The sequence below is a fragment of the Panthera onca genome, chromosome A1 (genome assembly GCF_046562875.1).
Source record: "Panthera onca isolate mPanOnc1 chromosome A1, mPanOnc1 haplotype 2, whole genome shotgun sequence".
In the NCBI taxonomy this organism is placed as follows: Eukaryota; Metazoa; Chordata; class Mammalia; order Carnivora; family Felidae; genus Panthera; species Panthera onca.
The window spans coordinates 122,522,159-122,538,664 of NC_138339.1; the positions used below are offsets into that span (position 1 = coordinate 122,522,159).

General features: G+C 41.2%; 2 protein-coding genes across 2 annotated transcripts; both read right to left on the reverse strand.

Annotated features, from left to right (window-relative positions):
* Positions 1-4,632: 4,632 nt before the first annotated feature.
* Positions 4,633-7,565, reverse strand: LOC132677098 (protocadherin alpha-5-like). The gene is made up of 2 exons (XM_078432246.1): positions 4,951-7,565; positions 4,633-4,668 (listed from the first exon to the last, which is right to left on the reverse strand). Exons 1-2 carry the CDS (start codon positions 7,342-7,344, stop codon positions 4,633-4,635), a joined length of 2,430 nt encoding a protein of 809 aa, XP_078288372.1. The 5' UTR covers positions 7,345-7,565.
* Positions 7,438-16,268, reverse strand: LOC132677253 (protocadherin alpha-4-like). Its single transcript, XM_078432281.1, has 2 exons — positions 13,866-16,268; positions 7,438-7,494 (listed from the first exon to the last, which is right to left on the reverse strand). The coding sequence occupies exons 1-2, from the start codon at positions 16,251-16,253 to the stop codon at positions 7,438-7,440; spliced, it is 2,445 nt and encodes an 814-aa protein (XP_078288407.1). The 5' UTR covers positions 16,254-16,268.
* Between the last annotated feature and the right edge of the window lie 238 nt (positions 16,269-16,506).

The window sequence follows — 16,506 nt, forward strand, 5'->3', positions numbered from 1 at the left end:
TTTTGGTAGGGATGCAAACTGGTGTGGACACTATCGAACACAATATGGAAGTTCATAAAAAATTTAAAAATAGAATTATCATATGGTCCATTTATTACTCTACTGAGTATCTACCCAAAGAATATGAAAACACTAAGTTGAAGGGATATATGCACCCCTGTTTACTGCAGCATTATTTACAACAGCCAAATTATGGAAGCAGCCCATTTCCATTGATAGATGAGTGGCTAAAGAAGAGATGGTATATATATACAATGGAATATTATTTAGCCATAAAAAGAATGAAATCCTGCCATTTGCAAATATATGGATAGATCTAGAGAGTATAATGCTAAGTAAAATAAATCAGTCAGAGAAATACAAATACCATATGATTTCATTCATATGTGGAATTTAAGAAACAAAACAAATGAATAAAGGGGAAAAATGAGACAAACAAACAAACAAAAAAACAGACTCTTAACTAAGAGAAGATGGTTACCAGAGGGGAAGTGGGTGGGAAGAAGGGTGAAATAGGTAAAGGGGATTAAGAGTACACTTACCTTAAAGGAGGGTACTATATCATAATGAAGGAGACAATCCAAGAAGATCTAACAATTGTAAATATTTATGCACCCAACGTGAAAGCACCCAAATATGTAAAACAATTAATAACAAATATAAGGGAACTAATTGATAATAATGCAATAACAGTAGACTTTACCACCCCACTTATATCAATGGACAGATCATTTAAACAGAAAATAAACAAGGAAACAATGGCTTTAAATGACACATTGGACCAGATGGACTTAACAGTTATATTCAGAACATTCCATCCTAAAGCAGTAGAATTCACATTCTTCTGGAGTGCACATGGAACATTCTCCAGAATAGATCACTTATTAGGTCACAAATCAGGCCTCAACAAATATAAAAAGACTGAAATCACACCATGCACCTTTTCGAACCAGAACACTATGAAACTAGAAGTCAACCACAAGAAAAATTTGGAAAGACCACAAATACAGGGAGGTTAAACATCATGATGATACACATTGAATGGGTCAACCAGGAAATCAAAGAAGAGATTTTTAAAAATACATAGAAACAAACGATGGTCCAAAACCTTGGCAATGCAGCAAAAGCTGTCCTAAGAAAAAAGGTATATAGCAATACAGGGTTACCTTAAGAAACAAGAAAAAATCTCAAATAAACAGCCTGAACTTACACCTAAAGGAGCTAGAGGAAGAACAATAAATGAAGCCTAAAGCCAACTGATGGAGGGAAATAGGAGAGATTAGAGCAGAAATAAATGATATACAAACTTAAAAAAAGAGAAAAACAATAGAACAGATCAATGAAACCAGAAGCTGGTTCTTTGAAAACATTAATAAAATTCATAAACTTCTAGGCAGACTTATCAGAAAGAAAAGAGAAAGGACCCAAATTTTTAAAAATCACAAAGAGAGAGGAGAAATAACAACCAACACCACATAAATACAAACAATTATAAGAGAATATTATGAAAAACTATATGACAATAAATTGGACAAGCTGAAAGAGATGGATAAACTTCTAGAAACATATAATTACCAAAACTGAAATAGGAAGAAACAGAAAACTTGAACAGACCTATTTGTGAAATGGCAAAGAAATGGAATCAGTAATCAAAAAACTCCCAAGAAACAAAAGTCCAGGGCCAGATGACTTCAAGGCAAATTCTACCAAACATTTAAAGAAGAGTTAATAGGGGTGAGTGGGTGGCTCAGTCAGTTAAGTGTCCAACTTCAGCTCAGGTCATGATCTCACAGTTCATGAGTTCAAGTTCCACACTGGGCTCTGTGCTGACAGCTTGGAGCCTGGAGCCTTCTTCAGATTCTGTCTCCCTCTCTCTCTGCCCCTCCCCTACTCACACTGTGTGTGTGTCTCTCTCTCTCTTTCAAAAATAAGTAAATATTTTTAAAAAAAGATGGGAATGCAAAAGTTTAAAAAAAAAGAAGAGTTAATACCTATTCTTCTCAAACTATTTGAAAAAACGGAAAGGGAAAGAAAACTTCCAAACTTATTCTATGAGGCTGAATCCAACAATACATTAAAAAAAAATCATTCACCATGATCAAGTGGGATTTATTCCTAGGTTGCAAGGTGGTTCAATATTTACAAATCAATCAATGTAATATACCCCATTAATAAAGAATATTACTTTAATTTATTTATAAATCAATCAATGTAATACACCCCAAAAATAAATAAGAACCATATGATCCTTTCAGTAGATGCAGAAAAAGCATTTGACAAAGCACAAAATCCATTCATGATAAAAACTCTCAACAAAGTAGGTTTAGAGGGAACATACCTCAACATAATAAAGGCCATATGTTAAAAACCCACAGCTAATATTCTCAGTGAGGAAAAACTGACAGATTTTCCTCTACAGTCATGAAAAAGATAAGGATGTTCACTCTCACTACTGTTATTTAACATAGTACTGGAAGTCCCAGCCACAGCAACCAGACAACAAAAAGAAATAAAAGGCATCCAAATCAGCAAGGAAGAAGTCAAACTTTGACTATTTGCAGATGACATGATACTCTATGTAGGAAACCTGAAAGACTCCACCAAAAAACTGTTAGAACTGATACACAAATTCAGTAAGGTCACAAGACACAAAATTAATGTGCAGAAATCTGTTGCATTTCTATACACCAATAATGAAATAGCAGAAAGAGAAATTAAGGAATCAATCTCATTCACACTTACACCAAAACCAATAAGATGCCTAGGAATAAACCTAACCAAAGGGGGAAAATACCTGTACTGTGAAAACTATAAAACGCTTGTGAAAGAAATTGACGATGACACAAAGAAATGGAAAGACATTCCCTGCTCATGGATTCAAAGAACAAATATTGTTAAAATGTCAAAACTACCCAGTGCAATCTACACATACAATGCAATCCCTATCAAAATATCAGCAGCATTTTTCATAGAGCAGGAACAAATAATCCAAAAATTTACATTTTAGGTCACAAAAGACCCTGAAGAGCCAAAGCAACCTTGAAAAATAAAACCAAAGCTGGAGGCATCACATCTCTGGACTTCAAGTTATATTCCAAAGCTGTAGTGATCAAGACAGTATGGTACTGGTACAAAAATAGACACAGAGATCAACAGAACAGAATAGAAAACCCAGAAAAGAACCCACAACTAAATGGTCAATTAATCTTTGACAAAGAAGAAAATAATATCCAAGGGAAAAAAGACAGTCTCTTCAACAAATGGTGTTGGGAAAACCGGATGATAACATGCAAAAGAACAAATTGGACCACTTTCTTACACAAAATAATACACAAAAATAAATTCAAAGTAGATTAAAGACCTAAATGATAGACCTGAAACCATGAAAATCCTAGAGGAGAACACAAGTAGTAACCTTTTTGACATGACCAATAGCAACTTCTTTCTAGGTATGTCAACTGAGGCAAGGGAAACAAAAGCAAAAATAAACCATTGGAACTTCATCAAAATAAAAACTTCTGCTAAGTGAAGGAATCAGTCAACAAAGTAAAAGGCAACCTGCAGAATGGGGAAGATATTTGCAAATGACATATCTAATAAAGGGTTGATATCCAAATATAGGAAGTACTTATAAAACTCAACACCCCAAGATGAATAATCTGATTTAAAATGGGCAGAAGACATGAATAGACATTTTTCCAAAATAGACATCCATATGGACCAAAGACAAAAGAAAAGATGCTCAATATCACTCGCAGTCAGGGAAATACAAATAAAACTATAATGAGATATCATGGCATACATAGCTACAATCAAAAACACAAGAAACCATGGGTGTTGACAAGGATGTGAAGAAAGGGGAACCCTCCTACACTGCTGGTGAGAATGCAAACTGGTGCAGCCACTCTGCAAAACAGTATGGAGATTCCTCCAAAAGTTCAAAATAGAACTACCCTATAATCCAGCAATTGCACTACTAGGTATTTACCAAAGAATACAAAAATAATAATTCAAAGGGATACATGCACACTGATGTTTACAGCAGCATTATCTACAATAGCCAAAGTATGGAAACAGCCCAAGTGTCCTTCAACTGATGAATGGATAAAGAAAATGTGGTACATAGATTCACGATGGAATATTACTCAGCCGTAAAAAGAATGAAATCTTGCCATTTGCAACAAGGTGGATGGAGCGAGAGTATTATGCTAAGAAAAATAAGTCAGAGAAAGACCAATACGATATGATTTCATTCATAAGTGCAATTTAAGAAACAAAACAAAGAGAAAAGGGGAAAAAAGAAAGAAGCAAATCAAGAAACAGACCCTTAACTATACAGAGCAAACTGATGTTTACCATAGGGTTAAATAGATGAAAGGGATTAAGGAGTGCACTTGTGATGAGCATCCGGTATTGTATGAAAATATTGAATCACTAAGTTGTACACCTGAAACTAATGTAACTCTGTATGTTAACTAACTGGAATTTAAATTAAAAAAATTTTTTAAAGAAATAGCTCTCCTTGAAAAGCAACTCACCAAATAAAATTCAAATTAAGAGATTTTTCAAAATTTACTTTTTCAAGAGATTTGCAGTGCCTGAGGAATGCATATTTTATATGAATTTACTTGCTCAAAGTGCAAATTCCCTTGAATTTCTCTTTCTACACTATTTGGATCAAACACAAAGAAATGAAAATTCTACAGAATTAATTAGAAAAAAATGTTTATCACAATTAAAAGAAACACCACAAATAGAAAGTCTGGTTCCAGTTTAAATTAAGACCAGTAACAAACCACATAGATTACAATAGTTAACCAAAAAATGAACAGATGTATTTTAAGTAAATGTATTCCAATTTTTAAAAATTGGAAAACATAAAAAATTCTTGGGAAACAATTTAACATTTCAAGTATATATTAAATGTTAATTATGAAAATTCAGACTTACCTTGGCACAATGATCATCATTTAAATCCTGATGTTGGCTCGTATCACCCACTAATGGACAGGGTGGATGGCCAGGGCTGAAAGCCATGAGGTCGGTCTTGGGCGGACCCTCCCCAGAGCACACCCTCTGCCGCCTCTGCTGCGAGTACGACCAGCTCCCCACCGCGCTGGAACACACCAGCGTGGGCTTCCCCGGCCCGCACGCGCCCTCGCTGGGCGGCGCCGAGCACCGCAGCGCCACGTACAGCAGCAGCGTGAGCACCAGCAGGCTGGACACCGCGCAGATGGCGATGATCAGGTACACGTTGACATCCACCAGCGCCGCCTCCGCGCCGGCGGCGCCCGCCAACACCCGCGACGAGGCCTTGGGCGCCTGGCCGCTCTCCACCAGCGACAGCAGCACGGTGGCCGTGGCCGTCAGCGCCGGCTCGCCGTGGTCCCTCACCAGCACCAGCAGGCGCTGGCGCGGCGAGTCCGCCTCGTCCAGGCTGCGCGTCGTGCTGATCTCGCCCGTGTACAGCGCCACGCGGAACGGGCTGCGCGCGCCACCCGCCGCCGGCTGCAGCTCGTACGACAGCCACGCGTTGTAGCCCGAGTCGGCGTCCACCGCGCGCACCTTCGCCACCACGTGGCCCGCGCCCACCGACCGCCACACCAGCTCGCTCACGGCGCCGCCCGCGCCGCCCGCCCCAGGCAGCGGCAGCAGCGCGGGCGCGTTGTCGTTCTCGTCCAGCACGAACACCTGCAGCGTCACGTTGCTGCCCAGCGGAGGCACGCCCGCGTCGCGCGCGCTCACTTGGAACTGCAGCAGCTCCAGCTCCTCGTGGTCCAGCGGCTGCAGCGCGTACACCTTGCCGCTCTCCGCGTGCACCGACACGTAGCTCGACAGCGCACGCTCGCCCACCCGCCGCTCCACCAGCGAGTAGGACACCAGCGCGTTCTCCTGCGCGTCCGCGTCCCGCGCGGACACCGTGAAGATGTGGCAGCCGGGAGGGTTGTTCTCCTTCACGAACACCGTGTACTCGGCCTGCGCGAATGTCGGCGCGTTGTCGTTCACGTCGGCCACTTCCACGGACACGCTGGCCGTGGCCGACAGCGAAGGCGAGCCCCCGTCCCGTGCGGTCACCAGCAGCTCATAGTTCGCCACGCTCTCGCGGTCCAGGGCGCTGTCCAGCACCAGCGAATAGTAATTCTTGAAGGTGGACACCAGCTTGAAGGGGACATGGGGTGTCAGAAAGCAGGTCACCTGGCCGTTGGGACCTGAGTCGCGATCGGACAGACTGATCAGGGCAATGACGGTCCCCAGTGAAGCGTCTTCTTGAACAGGCAGAGATATGGAAGTTATGACCATCTCTGGGGTATTATCATTCTCGTCCAGAAGTTTTACTATAACTTTGCAGTGTCCAGTTAATGGGAATGAACTTCTATCTACAGCATCAATATTAATTTCATATAAATTACAGTCTTCATAATCCAGTTCTCCCTTAACTGTTATTTCCCCACTATTTGAATCGATTATAAATTTAGATCTGACGTTATCAAGAACAAGATTACTAAAAAGGTACACTATTTCCTTATTAATGCCGTCATCTGCATCTGAGGCATTCAGTTTAATAACTAATGTCCCATTCGGTGCATTTTCTAATAATCTTATATTATAAACTGATTTATCAAATTTTGGGGCATTATCATTCGCATCCAATACACTGATCAATAATTGAACTGTACCTGTTAGTTCAGGTTTTCCTCCATCAACTGCAGTCAGTAATAAAAGATGTTCTTGGGTTTCTTCTCTATCTAATGCTTTCTTCAATACTAGCTCTAAAATGTTTGTTTCTTCTTCGTTTGTTTTAACATCCAAGTCAAAATATTCATTAGGATTTAATTTGTATTTCAATTCTGCGTTTGCTCCGACATCCATATCAGATGCGCCCTCTAGCGGAAACCGGGAATCTACTATTCTTGACTCTAAAATAAATAATCTTTGTTCCCGACGCAAGAACCTGGGCGGGTTATCGTTAATGTCCTTAACCTCCACTTCCACATGGAAAACCTGCAGTGGTCTGTCCACGATCACCTCCAGGTGGATGCTGCACTCCGCGTTCCGCCCACACAGCTCCTCCCGGTCGATCCGAGAATTCACAAACAAAATGCCATTCTGCAGATTTACTTCCAGAAGGTCTCTATAACCTTTGGACGACACTCGGAAAAGGCGTGGCACTAGCTCCACTAGCTCGAGCCCCAGGTCCTGGGCGATGCGGCCCACGAAGGTGCCGTGTTTGACCTCCTCCGGGATTGAGTAGTGGACGTGGCCACTCCCTGACTCCAAGGCTGTAAGAAGCAGAAGCAAGAGCAGCAGGCGCCGGGAACCTGGACTCCTCTGAGAATATACCATCGCAAATTCGTTGCAATTTTCAAATGTCTATTGCACTACCACACGATAGCTTTTGGAAACATAATTTCCAATTTGCTATAATTTTTTATTTGCTCACCTTTTCAGCTTCAGCATCAGAGCAAAAAATGGAGTGGCCTTTTTCCTTTCTGCCTAAGGAAAATAAACTCACTGTATTCCTTTTTCGGGGGGAAAAAAAAAAAAAAAACACCACCACCAAACTTGCGGTTTCCAGCGCCATCATGTGGACAGAAGGGTGAGCTTTTACTTTGTTATGCTTTGTTTCCATTCGTTAAATATTTCCAAATTTCAATGACTCTTAGGAATTCTTTATTTTCCTTCTCTCTAATCAAAATGTATCATTAATGTTACAATAAAGGGTATCAGTTTTCATTAAAATATTGCAAAATCCATTCTACTTTAATCATGCCACACCAATGTTTACTAGAGTAATTTGTATTGGTCTATTCTTTATAGAATTCCTAACTAACTTTAAAAGCTTTAGTTTTTCATTTATTTGCATATTTAAATATATCTTGTGAAATTTCTTGAGTGTTTTCTATTATTTTGATGGAATGTTTGTAACTACTTCTACATTACTCATGAAACATTTATATTCCTATTTGCAGTATTTAATATTGACTTGTTATATTCAAAGTAACAAGCTATTTGAATAGCATTCTTGTCTGAGTTCCCTTTTGGAAGTTTGATATTCAAATTGCTAAAAATCCATTTCTTTAATTTCTCTATATATCACCTACTTTTAACTGCTGACTAAAAAAAATCATAATTTGGAGATTTGCATTTTCTAGAGGCCAAAATCACAGCATGACTTGGTCAACATCTTGACACCATTTTTTGAATTAGATGCATCTAGGCAGCATTTCTTCAGCTTGCATTCCTGATAAGTCACAGTTGATACAAATTGTGAAAGCACATATCTTTGCTTTTATGCAGCAAATCAAACTACTAATATTGTTTGTGGATACACTACTCCATAAAATGTGTGGGTTCCAGTAAAAATTAAAAGATAGAAATCACATTATTAACTGGACTAACTCTATCTTAATTTCATCTCTTTTTAATCATCCAGTTCATCTGCTGCATGATACCACTTGGACTTACTTATAAATATGGTCAGAAGGAAATGTCCCAAAAGAAAATGTCACCAATTTTTTCCACTGAAAAAGTATTTAAACTTCTGCTTGTATATATACTCCCTAGAATTCCATAAATATTAAAAAATACGCCTTACCTATGAAGACATAGGGTCCAGGGGATCAATAGTTCTATTATTTGATCCTTGTATATATAAAGCATAAACCCCAAATTTGTTCCTTAGGTTTGGTTTAAGTGATATATGAGACTTGAAGTATTATTTTTGGGTCAAAGTATAAAACAAATGTGGAAAAGTGTAATACAAAAAATAGAAGATAAATAAGAATTTAGTAGAAAATACAAAGTCATTTGAAATACACTTGCTTCCCAGTGTTCAAAGTAGTAAAGATATAGGATAATGTTACTGGATACAGTTCTTATATAATATTTAACAGTACATTTACCATTCCTTTTAGTTTTTCAAAAGTTCTTATTCTCTCTACTAACATGGCTTTTCTCTCAGTTCTCAGATCACCCAAACACTAAAGAAATTTCGATTTTCAAGATTACTTATCTGTTCCTGATAATGATAATTTGAAAACAGTTTAATATACAAAAGTAAAAAACCAAAAAAAATGATAACAAGTATGTTGAAAATATCATGTTAAGGTTGATTTACCTTCTATTATAGAACCATGACTGATATGAAACTCCAAAAATATATTATAAATAGATTTACTTTTGAAAAAAGTAAATGTCAAGTATTTAACAGCCAAACTGACAGTGTGATGTTAACTATGTATGCATGGTAATTTATAGAGTATTTTCAGTATATATTTAAATATTTTGAAAGTATACACAAAGGAAAAAATGGCATCAACAGTATCATATGCTTCTTTTAGTTTGTGATTTTTTTCATATAGAAATTTCAGGGGAAAACAAGACTCTTGACACCCATCTTCACATCTGTTCAAAAATACTAAGTTTTTGGATTATCGCCTTGCATTTGTCTTTCAATACTCATCTCTTTTGGGTGGTTAAGTTCTCAATAGTTATAGACTCTCTGCTCTTAATTCCATAGACAACACCACAGGTAAAGAAAATTCTTTAGATCTTTTTCCAAACCATTATTTCAATCAAATATTATAGGTTACCTTATTAACTGATCCTTTCATTTGCTAGTTTCTCTAAAAATTTTAGTTATATTTAAACCTTGATACAGAAAGAAAACTCCTTCCTTGACAATGGATTTAGGTTAAGAAAACCAGATAGAGTTTTGAGGTATCTCTACTTAATATAATGGGAAGCATTCAGGAAGATGTTACACTAGAAAATTTAATTTTGCATTGGAGTCTAGATGTCATTCATTACCTACAAAACTCCAGAATAGAGGCACCTGGGTGGCTCAGTCAGTTAAGGGTCCGACTTAGGCTCAGGTCATGATCTCAAGGCTGGTGAGTTCAAGCCCTGCATCAGGCTCTGTGCTGACAGCTCAGAGCCAGGGAGCCCACTTAGTATTCTGTGTCTTCCTCTCTCTCTGCCCCTCCCCCACTCATGCTCTGTCCCTCTCTCCTTCAAAAATAAACACTAAAAAAATCCTCCAGAATAAAATTTTATTAAGCTATATTTCTCTGCTATTTGTAAAAGTTTACAAAAGTCTACCACACTGCCCAAAAATAACGCATGAAGTTGAAGCAGTCTTTTACAGATTTGTAAATAATTTATGCTGCTGCACCAAATTTGACAAAAAATTTAATTACTAAAAATTATTCTAGGGGCACCTGAGTGGTTCAGTCAGTTAAGAGTCTGACTTTGGCTCAGGTCATGATCTCATGGGTTCAAGACATCAAGTTCCATGTTGGCCTCTGCCTTGACAGTGTGGAGTTTTCTTGGGATTCTCTCTTTTCCTCCCTCTCAATCCCTCCCCCACACTCACTCTCACTCTTTCTCTCTCTCTCAAAATAAGCATTAAAAAAAACAAAAACAAAAACAAACCACACCATACATCCACATGTGCCATTATTAAACAGAATAAAATTTAACTTAGAGATGATATCTATCATGATTACCAATGTCAATAGCTAAAAATAAATCTAGTGAAATATGTAAAGGACCTCTACACAGAAAACTGTGAAATATTAAGAAACATACAGATTATTTAGATAAATAGACCATGCTCATGAATTGACTCATTTTTGTAAAGATATCAACGTGCTTCAGATTTCTAAATAGACTTAAGGCAATCTAAATAAAAACCTCACCAAATTGTTCTTATGAAATTTATATACAAATTTAGGTGGAAATGGAAGAGGTAACATGGCATTGATGTAAGAAAATGTTTTTAAGTCAAAAAAATTAGAACAGGGGCACCTGGGTGGCTCAGTTGGTTGAGCGACCGACTTCGGCTCAGGTCATGATCTCACGGTTTGTGAGTTCAAGCCCCGTGTCGGGCTCTGTGCTGCCAGCTCAGAGCCTGGAACCTGTTTTGGATTCTGTGTCTCCCTCTCTCTGACCCTCCCCCGTTCATGCTCTGTCTCTCTCTGCCTCAAAAATAAACATTAAAAAAAAATTTAAAAAATAGAACAAAAAAGATCATACCCATATAATGGATATTTTATCAAAACGTGGAATTCATTTTTAAGAAATGGTGCTGTTTCAGTTGAATGTCATTGGGGAAAATTAATCTTGACCCCTATGTCACAAAAGACAAAAAAAAAAAAATTCAAAAAAAAGGATGTATATCTTATGTGAACAATGAAACAAAACATACCAAAGAAATTATCTACATGACATAGAATAAAAATGAAAAGATTGATAAATTGAACTTAACTGAAATTTAAAATTTCTATTCACCAAAAGATAAAATAATGAAGAGGAGAAGAATGAAAAAGCAAGAAAGTTGTTATATCCAGAATATACGAAATTTTCAAAAAGCAAGCGAAAATGCAACACAATAGAAAAACAGGCAGAGACTCAAACAGCAATTGTATACATAAGATATAAAATGGCCAATAATAATACAAACAGGTGCTCAACCTCATTTATAAATCAGGAAACATAACATGGAAATACTAAACACACCCAGCAAAATAGCAACTACATAGACAATCTGACAATGCCCAATTAGGGAGATGATATAGAGCAATACACTGTTAGCACAGTGTAAATGGATAAAAAACATTTGGGAAATCTGTTTTGTATATTAAAGATGAATATATGCAAATATTTTATGTTCTAATTTCAATTCTGTGTACATGGGCACTGAAAATATTTTTTAAGTTTATTTATTTATTTTGAGAGAGAGCGAGCACAAGCAGGTGAGGGGCAGAGAGGACAGAATTCCAAGCAGGCTCCGTGAGGATGCGGGGCTCAAACCCATGAACCGTAAAATCATGACCTGAGCCAAGATCCAGAGTCAGTCGCTCAACTGAGTGAGCCACCCAGGCACCCCAAAATTTTGGAATATATTTATGATAGCATTATTTGAAGCAGACATAAAGGAGAAACAATTCAAAATGCTCAACAATGGGAAAATTACTCATAATATAGTCATAAACTACTGGAGAGAAAACAAATTAAATGAACTCCAACTACACACAGCAATATGGATGATTCCAGAGAATGATGAATGATAAATATGAAGAACACACAAACACAGGCACACACATAACACATTTTGTGCAATTATATTTAGATAAAGCACAGGATCAACGAAACCAAGAGTTGGTTTTTTGAAAAAAAATAAACAAAATTGACAAACCTCTAGCCAGGCTTCTCAAAAAGAAAAGGGAGGGGCGCCTGGGTGGCGCAGTCGGTTAAGCGTCCGACTTCAGCCAGGTCACGATCTCGCGGTCCGTGAGTTCGAGCCCCGCGTCAGGCTCTGGGCTGATGGCTCAGAGCCTGGAGCCTGTTTCCGATTCTGCGTCTCCCTCTCTCTCTGCCCCTCCCCCGTTCATGCTCTGTCTGTCTCTGTCCCAAAAATAAATAAAAAACGTTGAAAAAAAAAATTAAAAAAAAAAAAAGGGAGATGACCCAAATAGATAAAATCATGAATGAAAATGGAATTATTACAACCAATCCCTCAGAGATACAAACAATTATCAGGGAATACTATGAAAAATTATATGCCAACAAATTGGACAACCTGGAAGAAATGGACAAATTCCTAAACACCCACACTCTTCCAAAACTCAATCAGGAGGAAATAGAAAGCTTGAACAGACCCATAACCAGCGAAGAAATTGAATTGGTTATCAAAAATCTCCCAACAAATAAGAGTCCATGACCAGATGGCTTCCCAGGGGAGTTCTACCAGACGTTTAAAGCAGAGATAATACCTATCCTTCTCAAGCTATTCCAAGAAATAGAAAGGGAAGGAAAACTTCCAGACTCATTCTATGAACCCAGTATTACTTTGATTCCTAAACCAGACAGAGACCCAGTAAAAAAAGAGAACTACAGGCCAATATCCCTGATGAATATGGATGCAAAAATTCTCAATAGATAAAGCACAGGAAACAGGTAAAAACTAGTAACAGTTATAGAGTTAAAACTGGCTACATCTGGGGAGAAATAAGGAAAAGTTATTTTGGAGGTTCGTTTAAGTAGCTTTGTTTTTTGAGAGAGAAAGAGGATGCAAGTGAGTGAGGGGCAGAGAGAGAGAATCCCACGAGGAGGAGAGAGAGAGAGAGAGAGAGAGGAACCATGAGATCAGGACCTAAGCAGAAGTCAGATGGTGCCCCAAATTTAAGTAGCTTCTTAAGTAGAACAGGAGGCTGTGTCTCCCTCTCTCCCTGTTCCTCCCCCCTCACACTCTGTTTCTCTCTCTCAAAAATAAATAAAGCTTAAAAAGAAACATTAAAAAAAAAAAAATACCAACAGACCGACCCCGGACGGAGAGTAACCTTAAGCGCAGGGGGCCAGACAGAAGCAGCATCTGGTCAGAAGCCTGAGTCACAATCCCCGGGAAGGCCTGTGAGCCACACACATCACAAGCGTTGCCAGAGAACTAACAAGAGGCTTGGGTTTGTTCTCTGTGCCAGAGCACAGAAGAAATAAAAGTTTCACTTTCAAATAATTGATTGAGTTATATTATTATATCTGGGCACTTTTCAATGTATTATAGGCAAATGAAAGGAAAAGGTTCTCTCAAGTGTTGATTACAACTGAAAATAAATAGTGAAGACGGTAAGCACAAAATTTATAACATTAATTATATAAATATGCATTGAATGATGAAGACAACATATATTGCCTTGGGGTCCTATAATTCTAAAAGATATTAGCTAAACTGGGTACAAAACAAGTGAAGAAGCATTTCAGAGAAATTTCACTGTAAACATTTTTTAATTAGGAAGAAATTGATAGAATAAAGGAAAGTAAAACTTTAAATAATTCAGGTTAACTAAAAGATATTTAAAACTAACCTTTGAAAGGGAATCTCCAGTTGCTGGCTGCAGATCCTCTCTGTCCCTAGAGTCAGGTACACTGGGACTAAAGGCCATGAGGTCGGTCTTGGGCGGACCCTCCCCAGAGCACACCCTCTGCCGCCTCTGCTGCGAGTACGACCAGCTCCCCACCGCGCTGGAACACACCAGCGTGGGCTTCCCCGGCCCGCACGCGCCCTCGCTGGGCGGCGCCGAGCACCGCAGCGCCACGTACAGCAGCAGCGTGAGCACCAGCAGGCTGGACACCGCGCAGATGGCGATGATCAGGTACACGTTGACATCCACCAGCGCCGTCTCCGCGCCGGCGGCGCCCGCCAACACCCGCGACGAGGCCTTGGGCGCCTGGCCGCTCTCCACCAGCGACAGCAGCACGGTGGCCGTGGCCGTCAGCGCCGGCTCGCCGTGGTCCCTCACCAGCACCAGCAGGCGCTGGCGCGGCGAGTCCGCCTCGTCCAGGCTGCGCGTCGTGCTGATCTCGCCCGTGTACAGCGCCACGCGGAACGGGCTGCGCGCGCCACCCGCCGCCGGCTGCAGCTCGTACGACAGCCACGCGTTGTAGCCCGAGTCGGCGTCCACCGCGCGCACCTTCGCCACCACGTGGCCCGCGCCCACCGACCGCCACACCAGCTCGCTCACGGCGCCGCCCGCGCCGCCCGCCCCAGGCAGCGGCAGCAGCGCGGGCGCGTTGTCGTTCTCGTCCAGCACGAACACCTGCAGTGTCACGTTGCTGCCCAGCGGAGGCACGCCCGCGTCGCGCGCGCTCACTTGGAACTGCAGCAGCTCCAGCTCCTCGTGGTCCAGCGGCTGCAGCGCGTACACCTTGCCGCTCTCCGCGTGCACCGACACGTAGCTCGACAGCGCACGCTCGCCCACCCGCCGCTCCACCAGCGAGTAGGACACCAGCGCGTTCTCCTGAGCGTCCGCGTCCCACGCGGACACCGTGAAGATGTGGCAGCCGGGAGGGTTGTTCTCCTTCACGAACACCGTGTACTCGGCCTGCGCGAATGTCGGCGCGTTGTCGTTCACGTCGGCCACTTCCACGGACACGCTGGCCGTGGCCGACAGCGAAGGCGAGCCCCCGTCCCGTGCGGTCACCAGCAGCTCATAGTTCGCCACGCTCTCGCGGTCCAGGGCGCTGTCCAGCACCAGCGAATAGTAATTCTTGAAGGTGGACACCAGCTTGAAGGGGATGTGAGGCATCAGAGAGCAGGTCACCTGCCCGTTGATTCCGGAGTCACGGTCGGACACGCTGATCAAGGCGATGACCGTGCCTAGTGGAGCGTCTTCTCTGATTGGGAGTGACAGGGACTTGAATTCCATTACTGGAACATTATCGTTGGTGTCCTCGACTTCCACCATAACTGTACAATGGCCAGAGAGTGGGGGCTGTCCTTTATCAATACCCTCTACAAGAATTTCATAGGATTTGCTTTCTTCAAAATCGATATATCCCTTTACCATAATTTCTCCAGTAATTGGATCTATGTGAAACTTGGATTCTACATTTGGTAAAATATCAGTTGAGAATGAATAAATAATGTCTGCATTAGAGCCTTCATCTAAATCTGAGGCGTTTAGTTTCATTACCAACGTTCCATTAGAAACATTTTCTTGTACTTTCACCTCATAGAGTGTTCTGTCAAAAGCTGGGGCGTTGTCGTTGGCGTCTAGCACTTTGATGAGTAACTGAACGGTTCCAGTCAGCTCAGGTTTGCCGCCATCAGTGGCTGTGAGCACTAAAATAATTTCTGGAGCTTCTTCCCTGTCTAAAGATTTCCTTAGTAGTAGTCCAAGACGTTTTACCCGCTCGTCATCGGACGGCTTTTCCAGCGAGAAATATTCATTGGGGCTCAGTGTGTAGGTCAGCATAGCGTTGGCCCGGATATCTGCATCCGATGCGCCCTCTAGTGGAAACCGAGTGTCAATAGGCCTGGATTCCGCCATAAATAGATTCTTTTGTGTTCCGGGGAACACAGGAGGATTGTCATTAATGTCCTTCACCTCCACCTCCACATGGAAAACCTGCAGCGGCCTGTCCACGATCACCTCCAGATGGATGCTGCACTCCAGGTTCCGCCCGCAAAGCTCCTCGCGGTCGATGCGAGAATTCACAAACAAAATTCCATTCTGCAGATTTACCTCCAGAAGGTCCCCCTGGCCTTTGGACGCCACCCGGAACAGGCGTGGCACCAGCTCCGCCAGCTCCAACCCCAAGTCCTGAGCGATGCGTCCCACGAAGGTGCCGTGTTTGGCCTCCTCCGGGACCGAGTAGTGGACCTGGCCACTCCCCGCCCTCCAGGCTGCGAGGAATAGAAGTGAGAGCAGCAGACGCTTGGATTCCTGGCCGCTTGCCCAGGAAAACTCCATCTCGAGCCCGCAGTGCTTTGTTTTCATTAAGGGATCTCGTTTCAAAATCAAGAAATATCTTCTAACCGTTCGGTCTATGCCGATGTATCCTCCATTTCTATCTGAATGGTGGATGCAGCTTCTTTATAACAGAAGGGATATTCTTTTTCTCTAGCAGATCAATTTTATGGTACAGAGCGACATCATGTGGCTCCAAACCGTAAGTAATAAATTCTGATACTGCTCAGTCTTACTCTTTTGCCATTCCGCGTAC